Raw genomic sequence first — 20,195 nt, forward strand, 5'->3', positions numbered from 1 at the left:
GTACCTTCCTACTGATTTGCGGAGTTATTATCTAAGTATACAATGCAACTTACCAATCTGATATGGGATGTAGAACTGATCGTCATACCCGGACGGTCGTCTGTGTCCCGGACGTCCGGGCCGTCCCGGCTGCCGGTCGTCATAGAACCTGTCCTGATGACTAGACCCGTGGAAGTCCAGCCTGTCCCAACTTGGGGCCCAGGAGGCTGCTGCAGGCTGCGAGGGTTTTGAGGAGAGGTAGCCGGAGTGAAGGAGACCTGAAATGATTTCAGGTACTTTGATTTTTAGTTTGATTAAAAGCAAGTTCTCAAAAATTATGGCCCGGAACTCGGACGGTTGGTCGGAACTCGTGGATTTAAATCTAGCTGATGGAAAGAAAGCAGTGCGAGTCAAGACAATACAATCTAACTCGAAAAGGGGAGTGGAAGGTCAAAAAGTTTGAAGACTTTGGGAAAGATAGTATGGGTAAATAGTAAAGGGTAGGTAAGGCCGTAATCACACAGGTGCGACAACCGCAATATAATAAATAAATTACCGCCTAAGGGCCAATTGCGCCAGCCAGGGTTAAGCCACTAACCTGGGGATGATAGGGTAGGGTAGAGTGACGGATGAAAGAAGAGTGCACGCAGCGGAAATGAGAATGTTGAGATGGATGTGTGGAGTGACGAGAAAGGATCGGATTAAGAATGAGTATATTAGGGGAAGTTTGAAAGTAGCACCAGTAACGGAGAAGATAAGAAGTAGTAGGTTAGCGTGGTATGGGCATGTGATGAGGAGGGATGAATGTTGATGGACGGAGAGCGAATGCTAGACCCAAAAAACTATGGATGGATTGTGTGAAAGAGGATATGAGAAAGAAAGGAGTGAATGCTGAGGTGACAAAAGATAGAGGAGAATGAAAGAGAAAAACATGTTGTGCCGACCCCACATAATGTGGGATAAGGGCAGGAAGAAGAGAAGAGAGATAGGGTAGACCCTATCATCGCACTCTAGTCTAGTATTGATCTGTAGTGTTCCTGTTAGTTACTAACAGTTAGTACATACCTGGTCCTCTCAGAGACTCCGGGCAGTTCGGCTCCAAGCTGTTCCGATCTATCTCATAAAAATCGTAGTCTTTATCATCAACAAAGTCCCGGCGAAGGTCGAAGGCTTCGATGGGCTTGGTCATCAGCTCGCAGAGGCCTTTGCCGCGGAAGGAGGGGTCCAATCTGTAAAAAATAAAATAAAAGATGTTATGAACTGTTATAAGAAAAAGTGACTAAGGCCTCCAGTGCCAAAGGCTGGAATCGAACCAGCGTCCTCTGCTGTCGCAGCAGGTGCCTGTGCCATTAGGCCACTGGCTGTGGCATAGGTTGAAATTTTCCAAGTATATGCTTGTTACTAAAGGCTAAGGCGCCCCCTGGCCATCCCAAGGTAGAACAGTATGGTTCGACCTTCTAACTGAATCATCCATGTGATTCCGAGCTAGCGAGAGAGATGGCGCTGCGCTGGATTTTAATTAAAATAAAATATTTTCTGTTAATAATTTAATTTGTTTTAATCCTTCTAACAGTAAAAGCTGTTAGTTGTCTAAAATCCTCTAAATTTTGTTTACCCCCGAGAAAATTACTCAACGCCTTCCGTGTGGCTACCACCAGTTTGGCGCTGACGCTATCGAGAACGTAACTTACTCTCTATGCATCTCGCTCGTACTCGCACATTAGTGCGAGCGAGATTTATAGAAAGTAGATAACGTAGTTAGCGTATAAGTCAGTTTTGACACTGTCAGTGACTCATGGTACGGGTACTAGGAGAATTAATAACCAACGGAGATGCCTTGTCTTTAATTTGCTGTACAAAAAAGTCTGCCAATTTTTGCGGGGGAGGGGAACGTGAAATGTAATATGTACGTAACGTCAAAATAGCCATGTCAGATAAACGTCAGTCCATACATTATGTAAGACCATTGGCCGACTATCTTCGATAGAGTTAATGGCTATTCCGTTTGGTTATATTCTCCTAGTACGGGTACGGTGACATAAAAAAAGCGGAGTAATTTTGATAAAAACCAAATAAAACCCGCGTGATCGCCATATCTTCCGTCGCAACTTATAATTGTTTTATTCCCTTAAACCATGAACACAATAGATTATTAATTACATTAAAACGCATTTCGTTTTCACTGAAACAATTCGCCGCCATGTTGAAATTTTTTGTTAATAGTCCGATTGAAATCTCAATGAATATCTAACTGTCCCTGATCGACATGTAAGGTCAAAATCAGTTCAACAAAAACATACATTACGTATCTATCATCATCATCACGTCATAGAGAAGAGTAACCTTGAGGATGACCTAATTTTATGATTTGCGTTTGATGATGATTATGAGTCCAAGCTGACTGAGAAATTCGACGCGATACCTACGCACAATACGACGCGATATGGACAATACAATAATAGACACTAGAGTAGGCAATACCTCCTTTTCAGCAAGTTTATTTTTTATCGTCCATCTTCTTTCCACCACATCTCATTAAATACGAATCCTAGCGAAAAAGGGTACATAATCTTTTTTGAAGAAAGAATGATGAAGATTCTTAAATAACAGAGTATTTTTTGCTACGGCCCACCGTTTAAGAGTTATTAAAACGAAAAACTAAAAAAAGGGACCGTTAGCTTCATCGAGTTAGCTACACCCTACACCAATGTCAAAATTCGCTTATACACCAATTATTTTCGATTGGTGAGCTAAGCGTCCGGGAATGAGGTATGTATTAAGAATATCTATTACGTTACAGCCATAGGTAGTTCAACAAAAAACCGGCCCAGTGCGAGTCGGACTCGCGCACCGAGGGTTCCGTACTTTTTAGTATTTGTTGTTATAGCGGCAACAGAAATACATCATCTGTGAAAATTTCAACTGTCTTTCTAGCTATCACGGTTCATGAGATACAGCCTGGTGACAGACAGACAGACGGACAGACGGACAGCGGAGTCTTAGTAATAGGGTCCCGTTTTTACCCTTTGGGTACGGAACCCTAAAAACAGAAAAATAGACATCATTAGCAATCTCGCGTACTAAGTACATATAGTTATTAGTAACCTTGTTGGTGACCTGATTTTGACCATTATGCGTAATCGCTCGTCAGATAATGAGTAGGTAGGGCCAAGGATAGATATAACTCCGTAATAGATGGATACAGTCTAAAGAAAAAACGTGCCTCGAAAAATCACGAAAATTTTATTCTCGATCAGATGGCGCCACTAGCTTTGGCCTACTCTCGTATAGAGGGCGTTGACGGTTTCGTTTGTTATTTATAATTTTAACGCATATCCGTTAAAGAACATGGGTCAACATCATATAAAAATAATTAATCTCTCTCTCTCTCTTTGCCTAGCCACGTCCCATTTCATTTGGGGTCGGCTCTCCTCGTCAATCTTCGCCACACTCTTCGGTTCTGGGTCGTCGTGTCGTTGATTTGGGCTTTCTTTAGGTCATTGTTGATGACAGACATCCAAGTTTGAAGGGGTCTACCGGGATTCTTCGGACCGGTGTTTATACTGAGGACCTTTCTGGTCATATGATCCTCGGGTCTCCTCATTACGTGTCCATACCACCTTAGACGGGTTTCAGCGAGTTTCTCCTCAATGGGTCTGACTTTAAAACTGCCACGGATGAACTCATTTCTGACCCTGTCTAACAAGGTGACACCTCCCGCCCATCTCAGCATCTTCATCTCCGTCGTATGCACTTTAGTGGTATGGACTTTTTTCACTGGCCAGCATTCAGCACCGTATGTAAGGGCGGGGCGCACAGCCGTTTTATATATTTTTCCCTTTATGCGCACTGGCATTCTGTTGTCACATAGTACGCTCGATAATTCTCGCCACTTCATCCAGCCAGTGTTAATTCGGTGGGTTATATCAGCGTCGATTGTTCCGTCGTTTGAAACAACAGATCCCAGGTATTTAAAATGGTCGACTTTGCTTAGTGGCTGGTCCTGTAAACTGACAGTTTGGTGTTGGTTGGCTACCGAATAGGAGCACTGCATGTACTCGGTTTTGTTTCGACAAATTTTAAGTCCAGCGGATTCGAGTGCAGTTCTCCAGCATTCAAGCGATTCCTCGAGTTCAACGTGGCCATCTCTTATTAGGACCAGCCATCTCTTATTTATATAAAAATAATTAATGCTAATAAAAAAATCATTTATCCATATTTAAATACATTTTAACGTATTTTTATAAATCTTCATTTTAAGTTTTAAAGTATGTCGATAGATGGCAGTGAATTTACAGTGGTTACAAAATTTACTATGACAGTACCGCTCTATCTTATTATATCTTCTTTGAAGATACTTAGACTACGTCCCATAAGTGGCGAACAACGCCACCAAAAATGCGTTTTGCACTATGTAAAAATAAAAACTTGTTTTTATTTTATTGGTATTAACTCTGAAACTAGGCGAATTACAGAACATTTTCTAGGACATTTTAGTCTTTAAATATGATCAGGAATACGCTGTTAAAATTGTTCGGTTTTCTCATGTTACGCCGTGTATATTATTGCAGGTGACGGTACTTAACGAATTCAAACAATCAAAAATCTTCAGAAACCACGCATCAGATATTTTAGACCGCGGGCCAGGAACAGATTTCCATGACCAATCGCCCCCCGGGCGAAAACTCGTATAGTAACCACTATTACGGCTATGTATAATAAACCCTCGTGAACGTCAGCTGCCGCTCCGTTGGTGGGTTGAGGAATGGCAGCAAATAAAGTCTATAAAAAAATTTAGTCATCGCCTCCCGCTTGATACTTTGTCAGATGATATTTTAGATGATATTGTGAATAAAACACATCGTCAGCCAGTTGTATCGCGGTGGAAAGACCGTGTTACGCGTTTCGGTGGCTGCCAATCCTCAACCCATTCATCATACATAGCCGTTAACCGCTATACGAGTTTTCGCCCGGGAGGCGATGACTGACGAAATTTGCGCCTGGCTCGCGGTCTATTTTAATAGCTATGGAATTTTAGAATACCCATACAATATGACAGCCATTCGTATTGGTTCAGTAGGAAATAAAAAATAGCCTCCAGGCGAAGTATCGGGCATAGCATCAGCATTGTTTCAACGATCACCTTGGGATAATACAACTGTGGAGTTGCTAGATACTGTGTAAATAGACATACGTTTTAATACTTTTAATGTTAAATTTGACCCTATTAGTACATCCAGTTGCTTGGTATTTGACCCTATTTGTAGAGTCGCTTTCAATATGGAACAAACGAAGGATAATGAATTGGCAGCTAATTCAATCAAATCCGTAAAGCTTGAGAATATACTGTCAATTTGTTAGCAAAGTCATGAAATATTACCAGACCCCATATAATTTTCTCAGCCTTTTTAGAACTATTAGAAGAACGGCGTTTCGTGACATTCTCGTGGAATGCCAGGTACATGTCAATCAAAAATCATGCCTTGAAATCTTGGTTGTGCTGTACGAGTAAATAGCACAAAAATCGTTTTTGGAAAAGGGCAAAAACAACGTGTAATGATAGAGGAGCAAATAACGAAATTTTTTAGAACTTAAGGTCGTATCGAAATGAGATGAAAACCATATCCAACTGTCAAATCAGAATTTATCCATCGCCATCTTATCATCTACTTAAATCCGTTCGCTGATTCGTTCATTCACTACCTTTTTTTTAATACATATACATACTATGGACACAGATATACAGATCTTTATTGGTAAAATAAAATACTTACTTAGATACTTAGGATGACTTACAGAATGGCGTCCTAAATATCTGTAACTTACAGGTAACAAGCCAAAGCGTCACAAATATTAATATATGTCGAACATTATACAATATACATTATACACTATTAGCACGTAAGGTTTATCTGTAAGTGCTGATATGTATAATAATAATAAACAAATAAACAAAAATAATTATCTCTAACAAACAGTACATTGTAATTTAAAAATAGCAGGAGTCACATTAGGATTTTTATTTATCTCTTAAATTTTTCAATCAAGCAATACCATGTAGTGAAACAGATCACATTGCGGGTCTACGTTGAGTACGGATTTAAGCAAATATTATGTTCTCTTTACAGCACGTCTTCTTCTCCCATGTTTTCGAGGTGGCCAAGCCAGCGAAGACGATGTGCTTTGTTTAGTCTCACCAATTACATTCATCTCGGTTATGGTCCTTCAATTGCCTCAACTGCCATCGTCTCTTTTCCAAATAGTTATTCCATTTCGCTTGAGTGTGTTCCATTCTTATCAACTCTCTTGTCGACACCAAACTACTTTAGTTCAATATACATAATTATGTGTAAGCATATCTTAATATTCACACGTTAAATTAAATAAACACTGATTCTAACTAGATAACTTTATTTCCAACTTAGACCGTATCTCTATAAATTTAAGATGGAATTTAGAATGAAGTATGATATGCAAAGTATCAGCAGTTATGACATGCGTACACGCATAGAATCATGTGAGAAGATTGGTATCAGGTTAGAACTACTTAGGACCTAGGCTTACGCGGGGCTAGGGTTAGCACGTTGGAGATTTTATATAAAAACTTAATAGTTACGGATAACAAAAAAATAGGGAAGCGACTTAATCCTGGGTTACTATGAGAACCAGCGTCACCGTCACCAAAACTTGGGCCATACTATCTTATTTCAAAAGAGATTATGAGCTTGTCCGTCACGATAATTTGAATTTAAGCTAAACATATCAACATCTACCTAGATATCGACCTTATCGTATAAACATAAAGTTGATTTTTGTACTGAGTAATACAAAAAGACCGATGCAGAAATAAATCACGTAAAAAATAATATTAAAGAAATAAGACCGAGCGATGGTGTGAAATGCCACCATGAGTGATATTTCTTATTTAGTGTTTTTTTTACGGCATTTTTGTAAAACACTGACTAAAACTTTCACGATTTTTACTCATTATTTTTCACAACGACGGGACTAAATCGCATAAAATAAGTTTTATTGGTCTCGGAGAAGACAACACGACCTCCGAGACCACCGGGACAACGCCGTCCTCGAACGCCGGAGGTAAATTTAAAACTTATTTTACGCGATTAAGTCCCGTCGTTGTGAATAATAACGGCATTTTTTAATTTAAAATGGATTAGTTCTAGCAGTTAAGGGGCCCACAGACTATCAGTCCGCCGGACGATATCGGCCTGTCAGTTGTTCGGAACTGTCAAATTTTAGTTCTAACTGACAGGCCGATATCGTCCGGCGAACTGATAGTCAGTGGGCCCCTTTAACGATTGATAGACTAGTAAAAAATATTATGTAAATAAAATCATTGTTGGCAGCCCTAAGTGCACGCAGTAGTATTAGTAGTAACCTAGTTGCTTGCGCAGCGTGAGAGAAGGGCCGCATCCGATCGCTTTTGTATTATCCTACCTGTACTACCTGTACTACCCATTTCATGCATAATCTCAACATAAGATAAGAAGGCCCTATTTGACTTTACTGGGAATAAGATAGACGGCTGAGGCTGATTTGTAAATATTTGATATAACTTTTGGCTCAGTCGGTGAGGTACATGTTTCAGATGTATAATTATTTACAATAAGCTGGCTTACAATTTATATAGGGTGGCTAAAAATAAGTGCATTCCCGTTGCCAGGGGGGTTTTGGGATTATACTGAGCAACTTTTACTTTGGGACGAACCACGAAATCGCGGAAAAATTTTTACCCTTACATAGAAAATGGACCAGCCAAAATGCATGATACAGCCAAATTTTTTTACGCGATTTCGGGGTTGGTCCCATAGTAAATATAAATAATGAGAAGATTGGCAAGATTATGTCATAACAATTTGTTACGGTTTAGATCTTGTTTCGATACGACTTTGAAGATCACTCACGATGATTGGGGTATGCAAAATGCGCTATCATCAAGATAACAGTCAAGGTTAAATCGTATCAAAACAAAATTAAAACAGTAACAAATTGTTGAATCAGAATCGCTTTACACAGCTACATGCAAGAGAGGCTTAAGAGTAAAATTACTTGTAAGATAAAATAAGAAATATTTATCAGCACAAAAAAAAACATAGTACATAGTACCAGGCGTGGCTCACTCCGCGATTTCGTCGCTACAAGTACATGCGGCCCACACCAATTTTGGTGTCTAGCCATAGTAATTGCCGCGCAACGCTACGGAACGGACGCCTGCTCGCGCTTGCGCCACCTAGCGGTCATGTCTGTCGCAATAGACGCGTTTTGTTAGAGAGTGAACCTTCTGTACCTAGTACTATTATTTATTCTGTGATAGTACACAAATTAATATTAAAAAGGAACAGAATTGCGCTATAAGGTCCTAACTCAGCTTAATGTCCCAGTGAGTGAATAAGTATTAGCACAGGGCGGACACGGTATACATCAAAAATCAATTACGTTTCTATGTGTGAACGGCACGTCTGTACACGCGTCATGCGTCATTGTGTGAGTAAGTTGCTTAAAAACAGTACTGAGCGGCCGGCAAACGGCCGTCAATCTGCTGTCGCGGGGCGAGGTAATTCGAATCGGGGCGAGGCGGTGCGTGGCCGTTCTGAATGATAATACTATTACTTATTCTGTGGTATTAGTGACAACTTTGTTTTAAAATCTCTGTTTGACCCATTATCACATTAGCTTATTGGTACGGACGGCTAAGGAATGGAATGCGCTCCCGCCATCTGTATTCCCTGATCAATATGACCTCGGTCTCTTTAAAACAAGAGTGAATAGGCTGTTACTGAACCGGTGAGCTCCATCTTAGGCCCTGTCTTCACTTTCCATCAGGTGTGACTAGGGCCAATCGCCGATCAGTTTATAATAAAAAAAAAAAAAAAAAAAAAAAAAAAGCTATGGTATAGGAAAACATTACCCATTCTAAAATTATCCACAATCTGAACTTGCTCAAACAGTTCCCACAAAACGTTCACACCATTGTAGCCGGAGGCTGTGGCCTTAATTTAATAATTTAAATAACTACAAATATAATTATTTATTTGTTCAATGTTAATTATATTATATTGTTTAGAAAAGTGGAATAAGAAATTCGTAGAAGTTTCTGTTGTAAAGGGTATATGGTATAATAGTGTTCAAGGACGACCCGGTTGGGTTCCATGGTTTGATGGTGCCAGACTTGCTAGAGGGACGGTAACGTGTGCACTACGTCTGCGTTCGGGACATATTCCGTGTAATACATTTTATCACCTCATGAAAAAAAGAGATACAAACCTGTGTGAGCATTGTAACAGAATAGAAGACCTAGTCCACATATTTATAGAATGCACTAGAGGCCAAGTCGAGCGGAAAAACATTTTAGGAAATATTTTGGACAGCGCATTATCCTTGAATAGCTTGCTTTCTCAACCGCTATCAGAAGGTGCTGAGAAAATGTTTACATATTATAAAAAATATCTGGAACTTAGGTCTGAAGGTTAGTTACACACGTGAACTCCCCTATGAGGCTGGCATCGTCACCACGAGTGTACGGAAGCCTCTATAAAAATTAAGAATAAAAAAAAAAAAAAAAAAATGTTAATTATTGGCCCTTGTAACAACAACGTTATACTGAGATTGCAAACGGTTGCTAAGTCTGCCTGTTAGTAAATTAGCACGAAAACATATACATATACCATATAGCCAATACTTACACTTGACGGAAAAAACTAAACTAAAACAATTAAAACTAGAAAGCTACCAAAGAAATGAGTGGTTAGTAAGTTGAGTAGCACCCGCAGTAATTTATTTTTTAAATACCACGTCGGTGGCAAACAAGCACACAGCCCGCCTGAAGGTAAGCGGTCACTATCGCTAATGGACGCCTCAAACTCCAGGGGTGTTACATGCACGTTGCCCACCCTTTAAAAACCTGTAGGCTCACTCCTTTTTTAGGGTTCTGTATCCAAAGGGGACCCTATTACTAAGACTCCGCTATCCGTCTGTCTGTCACCAGGCTTTATATCATGAACCGTGATAGCTAGACAGTTGAAATTTTCAGATACAAAAGTACGGAACCCTCGGTGGGCGAGTCCGACTCGCACTTGTCCGGTTTTTTTAAGAATACCATCTATCAACTGGATTGTTTGATAACTACTGGTCAACATCATGGAGTACCAACAGCTGGATGGCAGACCAGTCTTTGCCATCCTTAGGGGAAGTCTTTGTCTAAGCTGGTGGATAACTTACTAAACTATAAAGGATTTGCCACACTGGATGCGTTCTGCGGTCAGCGGTCATGTCAAACTTCAACTTTAAAGGTTGCTGTCAATGTTGTTCATACATAATGCGGGTTTGACCTGACCGCTGACCGCAGAACGCATTATGTTTTATCCCTTTCTAACAAATACATAAGTTAAAATGACAGATAAAGACAAACGATACATAGCTAATCACGCCAGTAACGCGTTTAATGAATAACGCCAATAGTCTTTAATCTCTATGCTAATGATCATTAGGATGCCTAACATGATGATGAATTACAATAACTACTTACTTCAATGACATATATAGAGAACTGCTGGATGGCAGTGCGCGGCCAATAATTGTGATCCTTGGGGAAGCCTTTGTCTAAGCTGATAAATAATTTACTAAACTTACTCTAATAGTTGTTAACATTGCTCAGTTTCCAGACTTAACGTAGCAGTGGCACAATGCTCGTGAAACCGATCTTCGCTGCGGCAGAAAGGGTTTTGACGACCGTGAAAGTGGACGGTACAGTTGGTTGGCAGATCACGAATTATATAGTATTCAATCTCAACGCTGAGGATCTTTAGGACGCCTATAATGATGAATCACAATAGAATCATGCTAAGCAAGAGGGTCGTGATTATCTTTACTCACCTGTAGTTGAAACTCTCGCAATGGAACCGCCTTTCTTCAGCGCACTCTCGCCGACAATCTTCAAGTCTCTCGCAGTGCACCACTCTTCGGACGTGGCTGCGGACGGCGCGGCGGCCTGCCAGGACTCGTCGGAAGCAGGCTGGTGGAAAAAAGATTATTAAATGGTGTGGAAAGTAGCTCCTAGTCTATTCATGATACTTATTGCTATCTTTCGTGAGACTTAGATTTAAATACTTACTTACTTTTTTTTTTATATTTAAATTTACAACTTACTAAACATCAAAGAGGATATAATAAGATAGAGCGGTACTGTCATAGTACATTTTGTAACCACAGTAAATTCACTGCCATCTATCGACACACTTTAAAACTAAAAATGAAGACTTATAAAAATACGATACAATGTAGTTAAATATGGATAAATGGTTTTTTTCATTTGTATTAATTATTTTTATGATTTTGACCCATGTTATTTCACTGATATGCGTTAAAATTGTTAAATAACAAACGAAACCGTCAGCGCTCTCTATACGAGAGTAGGCCAAAGGTAGTGGCGCCATCTGATCGAGAATCAAATTTTCGTGATTTTCGAGGCACGGTTTTTTCCTTAGACTGTATCCATCTATTACGGCGTTATATCTATCTTTGCTAAACATTTATATTCTTGCCAAACTGTTACGTTTGATGGCGAGATGCACTCAGTTTTTATACACTTAACCTATTAAACTAATTTTATAACTTAAACTAACAGTTTCATAAGCCATATATACCTACTTGTACAAACTATTGTTCAATAACAAAAAAAACCGGCCAAGTGCGAGTCGAACTCACACACGAAGGGTTCGGTACCATTAACTATAAAAACGGTCACCCATCCAAGTACTGACTCCGCCCGACGTTGCTTAACTTCGTAAATCATAGACCATAAATCATAAATCTTTATTTGCAATAGATATAGTACTTACAGATCTTCGGTCAAAAATCATGTTTGTTGTATGGGAGCCCCACTTAAATCTCTATTTTATTCTGTTTTTAGTATTTGTTGTTATAGCGGTAACCGAAATACATCATCTGTGAAAATTTCAGCTGTCTACTCGTAGCTATCACAAATAACGAGATACAGCCTGGTGACAGACAGACAGACGGACAGCGGAGTCTTAGTAATAGGGTCCCGTTTTTACCCTTTGGGTACGGAACCCTAAAAAAAAGGCAAATAATGTAAACAAATATGTCAGTAAATATGTCAGTATGCGTTAGCATTTGACATATAACCTAAAAAATTTACGCGGGTGATTTTCACTGAAATATTAATAATTAACAAATTTGTTTGTTTACATTATTTTTCACTACCTATCTAATTAGTTCCAACTTATAATCGTGATAAATTGAGAAGATGTTCTTTTAATCTAGTTTTTAACATGGATTTGCTTAATTTAGGACTTTGTCTTAGTAAGCTAATTTTATTTAATATTTTTGGTACCAGGTACTTTGAGCTTCTTTTGCCATAATAGTTTTTAACTTTCGGCTGCACTAGCTTTTTTTCTCTTACACTCCTTGTCATGGAGACTTTATAAAGGAGCCAAACCTCTATGTATAAAAGTGTCCATCAAAAAACAGTAATTAGGTGGCGCCACCATACACCGAAATACTACCAAAAACAACCTACGTAATTTGGTCGGGTTATTTGTTGCCTTATATGGTTCATGTTATACTCATGTCCCAGAGCCTAACTAGCGCCACCGGAGAGATTAGGAACTATTATTTAAAGCTGAAAGCGGTCACTTTTGCAACAATTCTGCCATAAGAGATAGGCATCCTTCCTATACCATCCATACTCCTTGTATTATATTTATTGTTAATTAATAATTTGTACTTTTCACTATAATAATGCTATAAACCTATGACGTATGTGACTTTCTTATCTACAGGCAAAATTTTACACAAGGGAAATAGTTTATCATAATCATTTTGACAATCTAGCTTAGCTTTTTTACTCACTAGGAATTTTATTAGCCTTGTTTGCAGATTTCTTATATCTCTAATATATGTTATGAATGTTCGCCCTTATACAACTAGACCATAACCAAAGATAGATATAACTCCGTAATAGATAGATACAGTCTAAGGAAAAAACGTGCCTCGAAAATCAAGAAAATTTGATTCTCGTTCAGAGGGCGCTACTAGTTTTGGCCTACAGTCGAATAGATGGCGTTGACGGTTTCGTTTGTTATTTAACAATTTTAACGCATATCAGTGAAAGAACATGGGTCAAAATCATAAAAATAATTAATGCAAATAAAAAAAATCATTTATCTATATTTAAATACATTCTATCGTATTTTTATAAATCTTCATTTTTATTTTTAAAGTGTGTCGACAGATGGCAGTGAATTTACTGGGGTTACAAAATTTACTATGACAGTACCGCTCTAGTATAAGTTACTCTATGCCATAACTAATAAGTGAATCGGCAAGGGCGTAATAAACAACCATTAGTGGTAGTAGTAGTAGTAAATCACTTTATTGTACAAAAAAAAATTTGTTAACATGAAATTCATATAAATTTAGGTACAAAGGCGAGCTTATCCCTATAAGGGATCTCTTCCAGCTAACCTTAGAGTAAGAGAGTGGAAAATTCGAATTAGATAGATAGACAAACTTACAGAACGTACAATAATATTTAAAAAGGAAAACTACAATATTAACATCTACGAATAACTAAAATACATCAATAGCATTATACAATAAAATAAATATGTACTAGCATACATAAATATATAGTACTAAATATATATATCAAAAAGATTAGTCGACTTCACTGGCGACCGAAGAGCTGGCAGCTTTCTCTCGCAACGTATTAGCATCGCAATACAGCGGGAAAATGCTGCCAGCATCCTCGGCACCATGCCAAAGGGGCCACATTTTCTAGATGTATTTTAGTTTTATTTAGTTTTAGTTTTTAGTTTTAATTTAGTTTTATTTTATAGATGTTCGTTTTTAAGAAATGTATTGTTATTTTTTTTAATAAATAATTTTCGTACTAAATAAGAAAAGAAAAAATAATAATAAAAAGATTAAGTACTCAACCAAATCACACTTCGTGGGAAAGCCAAAGCTTTTTCAGATTACCATTAGTGTTTTTTTACTCAGTGTACCGTTTAATTGGTAGAATTTGCCTAGCACTTACTTACTCCGTTGGCTCAGCGACCCAAAATGAGACTTAGCTTTTATGCCCAGTTCACATCTATTCCAGTGGCATTGCAGTCCAGTGATCGAATCCAGCGCTATGGAATGCTACTGGAATAATGTGAACCGTCACTGGAATATTATCATTCCAGTCCACTGGAATAATGTAGATCGTCAATCCAGTGCTGGATTAAACGTCAAATAGTGATAACGTGTTGTTTTGTTCGGTAACAGTCTCCATAAATTCACTGGAAATTTGTTTATTTGTTACTATTATACATATCAGCACTTACAGATAAACCTTACGTGCTAATAGTGTTGTTAGTAATTATTTCATGTGATTATACACTAATATAATTCTACATATTCATCTTTCTGTTATTATACAATTCTATCAAATGTTCCATTACGAATTATATCATTAAATAGGTACATACTTATATTATATTATTATGTCATTATGAAATTATACTAAATTATCATCATTATGTATGTCACATGTCACATTATTAACTATTTTTTATTGTAACAAATATTACAGTACAATTTAATCCAAACGAAATTTCAAAGGAAATGACTGGAATATATGTAAACGATTCAATCCAGTTCTTTTTTTATGTGATTCAGCAAATGAGCAGACGAGCCGCCTGATGGGAAGCAGTCATCGTCGCCCATGGACATAAGCAACATCACAGGAGCCACTTAAGCGTTGCCGACCCTTGAGAACCCTAAATACCCGCTTCTTGAAGAATCCCACGTCGTAGCGCAAAATAAATACCTCAGGAGGCAACTCATTCCACATTCTGCATGTTCTGGGAAGAAACGAGCGAGATGCCCGCTTATTCTTGGTGCGCCATTGCCATGTATCTAAGAAGTGAGGATGAGCTTTGCTCCTTTGGCGGTACTGGATTCGATCACTGCTGGACTGGTATGCTACTTGAATAGATGTGAACGGGGCATTATCCGTCTTTCCTATTCGTCACGATTTCACAGTTTGATGTATCAATCAAGCAAATAACAAATGATTGGACAAAAGACGGATATGACAAACAATGTATAAAAAATGGCCAGAAAAACGGCTCATTATAATAATGGCCGATAATACAAGCAAATGGATAATGAGATCCGTTTGAGGATGACCTAGTGCTAGATAATGATGATGAAGTAGGATTAAAACTGGTTTTCGTTATTGTATTGTTAGATTTATTTTAAACAGGATGTCAATGATAGATGACCATACCCCAGGGTAATTAAGACGTTAAGAGGAAGAATAACTTTGCGAGCCTAGGTAGGTAGGTGCTCCGGCTCTATAACGTCCATCTAAGTGTAATAGCCTGAGTGGACGCACGAAGCTGAGAGTTCGGCGGGGCGTGCAGCGTGGCGTCGGACTCGCAAGCGATTTGAGCAGCGTGCACTAAGGCCGCTCCTCTATACCACAGATTATATAATACTATACTAGTACTAGTATCTATACGTTTACATTTGTTTAACATACACGCCGCATGCCCCGCCCCGCTGCACGCTCAACTCGATCGTACACTCAGGCCTGACACTATGTTATTCACTGCACCGATTTTGACGCGTCAAAGAGTGTAAGTCCTACTATAAACGTAATATTTGACAATTTGACGTTTATGCTTCCACTTCCACAGTTCCACACTTGGCCACTGCAAAATCTGTGCTTGTTCGCTTGGCTTGACTGTAGTATCATTTTACAAGCTTTTTATTAACTTGCAATGTACCTATGTAAGTTAGTATGTATGTAATATGTAACTATGTTTGTAAGGGTCAAATCTTGCAAGTTAAATTTGACCCACTTCCCGGTTTCCGATGAAGCTGAAAATTTGCATACATCTGTAAGTCGGGTGACAATGCAATTTTATGGTACCAATAAGCTGATATGATGATGGAGATAGGAGGTGGTAATAGGAACTCTGTGATAAAACAACGCAACCTAATTGAGTAATGTAACCTAATTAGTTGCCTGTGGAAAGAAAAGTACAGTCAGCGATAAAAGCTTGTACCAAGAATTAAAGTTTTGCCGAAAAATTATTATCTAGGCAAAATCGTAAAACATAACCTAATAATAATACGTACTAGGAGCATTTTCCACCAATATCACCCTAGATCCAAAAACCTGCGCACACAGGCACACAAACAGCGTCAGCACACGCATGTTACACACACACGCACACAGATAACATCACTGTTCATTCCATTCACCACATTCAACTGTCACACGATATCACTGCATTTTTCACAACTGTATATTTTTTCGGGCACCCGTATATTTTTTCGTTGTCACTTTTTTTTAAAGTTTCTTCACCGTTCTTTTTTGTATTCTATTTTAAAATTCGAAATATCATTCACTTTTTTCATTTCAAATCGTCACACTGATTTTTTGTTTTTATTTCTCAGTATGATCGATAGGCAATTCTTTTTTTTTTATTTAATGTTTACTGAATTGTGTAAATTGTCATTGTCATTTTCAAAGTGGCACTTGGCCTTTAACTGGGTAACTTTTATCAATAACTGTATACAAGTTTTTCTTATGTCATCAGTTCGATAATTTGCATATTTTTTTGTATTTTTTTTTTATATTTTATGTGTGGGATGTGGGTCAGAGCCGCGGCGCGTGACATGGACTACTGAGCGGTGCTATTGTCTGACATAAGCTTATATGTGAATGGAATTGCGCTGGTGGCATAGTATGGATAAGACATTTTTTTTATAGGAGGCAAACGAGAAGACAAATCACGTGATGGTAAGCAACTATATAGGTATACCATCCCCATGAACACCCGTTACACCAGATGCGTTAAAAGTTCGTAGCCGGCCTTTAAGATGGAAGTACCTTAAAGCCCTTTAAGGTGGTTTTTATATTGTATTATTTTACTTTAATTTAATTAATGATTATTTGAATGAATTGAATATATTATGTAAATCCAATTATGACGTGTAATATGAAATATTATTATAAATAAATGAATATGAGTATGAGTACGCTCTTTATTCATTTTAATGACGCACATACATTTTGGCTGGTCCATTTTCTATGGGAGGGTAAAAATTTTTTAGCGATTTCGTGGTTGGTCCCACAGTAAAAGTTCAGTATAATCCCAAAACCTCCCTGACAACGGGAATGCACTTATTTTTTAGCCATCCTGTATATAAGAGAGTATGTGTTTATGGCTTCATGATACTTTTATCTGGTTAGTCTTTCTATATGACTGGCACTTTTATCCATGTATTTGCTTATGTAATTAATTTTATTTATTTAGCATGGTATATTCTTTGTTTTGTATTTCTGTTAGGCTTCTTTGATTGCATTTGAAATACCTATAAATTTCCGCTACCTACCTATAAGATTTCTAGAACAGATCGCTTCAATAGATACCAATTTGTATTTGTATGATGATTACAGAGCTATATCAAAAGTTTCTCCAACCATACGGTGGATAAAAAGTATCTGTCTAAAACTGGTAAAAAGTCTCAATTGCGGGACGTATTTTTAAGTGCATTACACGTGATATAATCTATTTACATTATTTTATTTCATGAAACTTATCGCGAAAACACAATGTTTAACCCTTACATTTTAACATTAGACATCAGTGTCAATTGAAATTTAAAAATTATAAAAAATAATAAGGCATATCCACATATTGCTCTCAGCTACGATTACACCTGATAACGCCGCTGGAGGCCTATTGTCTCAAAAACGGATTTATAGCAAAAACCTAATATATCCGACCATTGTGCTTATAAATAATGTAAAAGGGCTAATTTCAACCGACCTTCATTTGTATAAGATATGTGGAATATTGCCATTTTTAATTGCAGTTAGGCAATATTGCAAGAGGAAATATTGCGAAAATTGCGAAACTGTAATGAACTGGATTTTTGGCCCTTGCCCTTGTTACTTAAATGTGATGACAAACATTGGTTTTATAATTTACTTATTTACTTATATTTTGCAGATATGTGTGAGGTATACATATAAATGTTACCACATTCTAAATGTTATTCCATTTTTTTATTGGTAAGAATTTGGCCACATGTTGTTTAGATATTTATGGCCAAATCATAATAATGCCGACAATTGTACTAGGTCTGAAATAACTTAAAGGAAAAATTAAACAAAACATTTATGTGTATAAGATAATATGTGAAATATTGCCAATTTTTCAATTTTTTTGGCGATATTGCCAAAGACAATGTTGCAAAAATTAGGAGGAAACTAAAAAGTACTGTTTTTTAAGGGTCTAAGTATAATGCTATAAGTATAATGTTACTTTAATATGTACAAAATACCTACCATATTGTCTAAGGTTTGCATATGCAAATAAAAACATTTGATATTTACATATATCTGTGAGGCTTTTAAATGTTTTCCATTTGATTTCCATGCAGTATTAATACCTATATTATATTTAATAATATCTGCTTTATTATTTCTCTTTCATATTTTATTAATTTAATATAGCCATTTTGCAGCAGTAGGTTTTACCTACGTATATTTCATAGGTAAGTACAGTGTAAAATAATGACAGAATATTTTTTATTCGCCAGCTTTTAAAAATAATGTTATATGATTTGAATGCGCATCTAATTGACACTATATTACATCTTCATTTAAATCATATTTAAAAAAGATTACAGCCTCCAAGGCTAGGACTGTTATATGTTTTTACAGGCCAGAAAAAGCCTAGTTTGTGGCCGGATAGGTGTCGTTATTTTAAATACGCGGAAGACTGTGACATAAGGATTTAATGAGAAAAAAACGCCCTTCGTGCAAGGGCTAAAAGTCATTTTACATCATAATAATTTAAACATAGGTATATGCGACATAAAATAGTAGAAATTAAATTAAATGACACTAAAAAAAATTCCATAATAAATTGTTTCCATGTTTAAGCAATTAAGCATTTTACGTTAAAAATGTGACAGTTACGTAGGAAGTGGCGCCCTCAATTATTTGCTACAATTTCTTGTCGGACTATACCTAAAGACATAGTAATATCAGAACAGGGCCCAAGCAAGCAGAAATAATGTGATTGATTCTTTAATGAACATAAACCAAAAAAAGTTGTTTATTTCTCCGATATGATCTTCTTCCTCGCGTTATCCCGGCATTTTACCACGGCTCCTGGGAGCCTGGGGTCCGCTTGACAACTAATCCTACGAATCGACGTAGGCACTAGTTTTTACGAAAGCGACTGCCATCTGACCTTTCAACCCAGAGGGGGAACTAGGCCTTGTTAGGATCAGTCCGGTTTCCTCACGATGTTTTCCTTCTCCGAAAAGCGACTGGTAAATATCAAATGATATTTCGTACATAAGTTCCGAAAAACTCATTGGTACGAGCCGGGGTTTGAACCCGTTTCTCCGATATGATATAGTAACATAAAGCAGAGGTGTTTAAAAATAACTGGGTGACAGGATTTAGGTCAAACTTTGCCCAATACGTAATTTTATTAGTAAAAAACCATTAAAACGTTTTATAACCATTAATTAGAACTCGCAGACCCTTTGTTCCACGCTATAATTATTTCTGATTCACTGTATCTCGATCTAACACGTTTTTTGACCAAAACCTGACATCATTCGCGAATTGCATTAAGTAATCTCAGCAAGTTTAGTTCTGAAGGGTAAAAGGACCTATCTATGGCATTTAATCTAAATCACTACATAGTATCAAAGATAGATATAACTCCGTAATAGATGGATACAGTCTAAGGAAAAAACGTGCCTCGAAAATCAAGAAAATTTGATTCTCGTTCAGAGGGCGCTACTAGTTTTGGCCTACAGTCGTATAGATGGCGTTGACGGTTTCGTTTGTTATTTAACAATTTTAACGCATATCAGTGAAAGAACATGGGTCAAAATCATAAAAATAATTAATGCAAATCAAAAAAATCATTTATCTATATTTAAATACATTCTATCGTATTTTTATAAATCTTCATTTTTAGTTTTAAAGTGTGTCGACAGATGGCAGTGAATTTACTGGGGTTACAAAATTTACTATGACAGTACCGCTCTAGTATAAGTTACTCTATGATAGTATAAAGCAAAGTCGCTTTCCGCTCTGTATACGTATGTCTGTCCCTATGTATGCTTAGATCTTTAAAACT

At 37.3% G+C, this 20,195-nt stretch overlaps 1 protein-coding gene across 2 annotated transcripts in view; it reads right to left on the reverse strand.

Annotated features, from left to right (window-relative positions):
* LOC134752786 (uncharacterized) overlaps positions 1–16,314 on the reverse strand; it is a 30,251-nt gene extending 13,937 nt beyond the window's left edge. For both annotated transcript variants that reach the window (XM_063688491.1, XM_063688490.1), the window contains exons 1-4: positions 16,156–16,314; positions 10,873–11,011; positions 1,045–1,208; positions 54–257 (exon numbers count right to left, since the gene is read on the reverse strand). In XM_063688491.1, the coding sequence (XP_063544561.1) occupies positions 54–257; positions 1,045–1,208; positions 10,873–11,011; positions 16,156–16,234 (586 nt within the window). In that variant the 5' untranslated portion in view covers positions 16,235–16,314. The remainder of the gene's footprint in view (positions 1–53; positions 258–1,044; positions 1,209–10,872; positions 11,012–16,155) is intronic.
* Positions 16,315–20,195: the final 3,881 nt, after the last annotated feature.

Source organism: Cydia strobilella, chromosome 25 (genome assembly GCF_947568885.1).
Source record: "Cydia strobilella chromosome 25, ilCydStro3.1, whole genome shotgun sequence".
Classification (NCBI taxonomy): domain Eukaryota; kingdom Metazoa; phylum Arthropoda; class Insecta; order Lepidoptera; family Tortricidae; genus Cydia; species Cydia strobilella.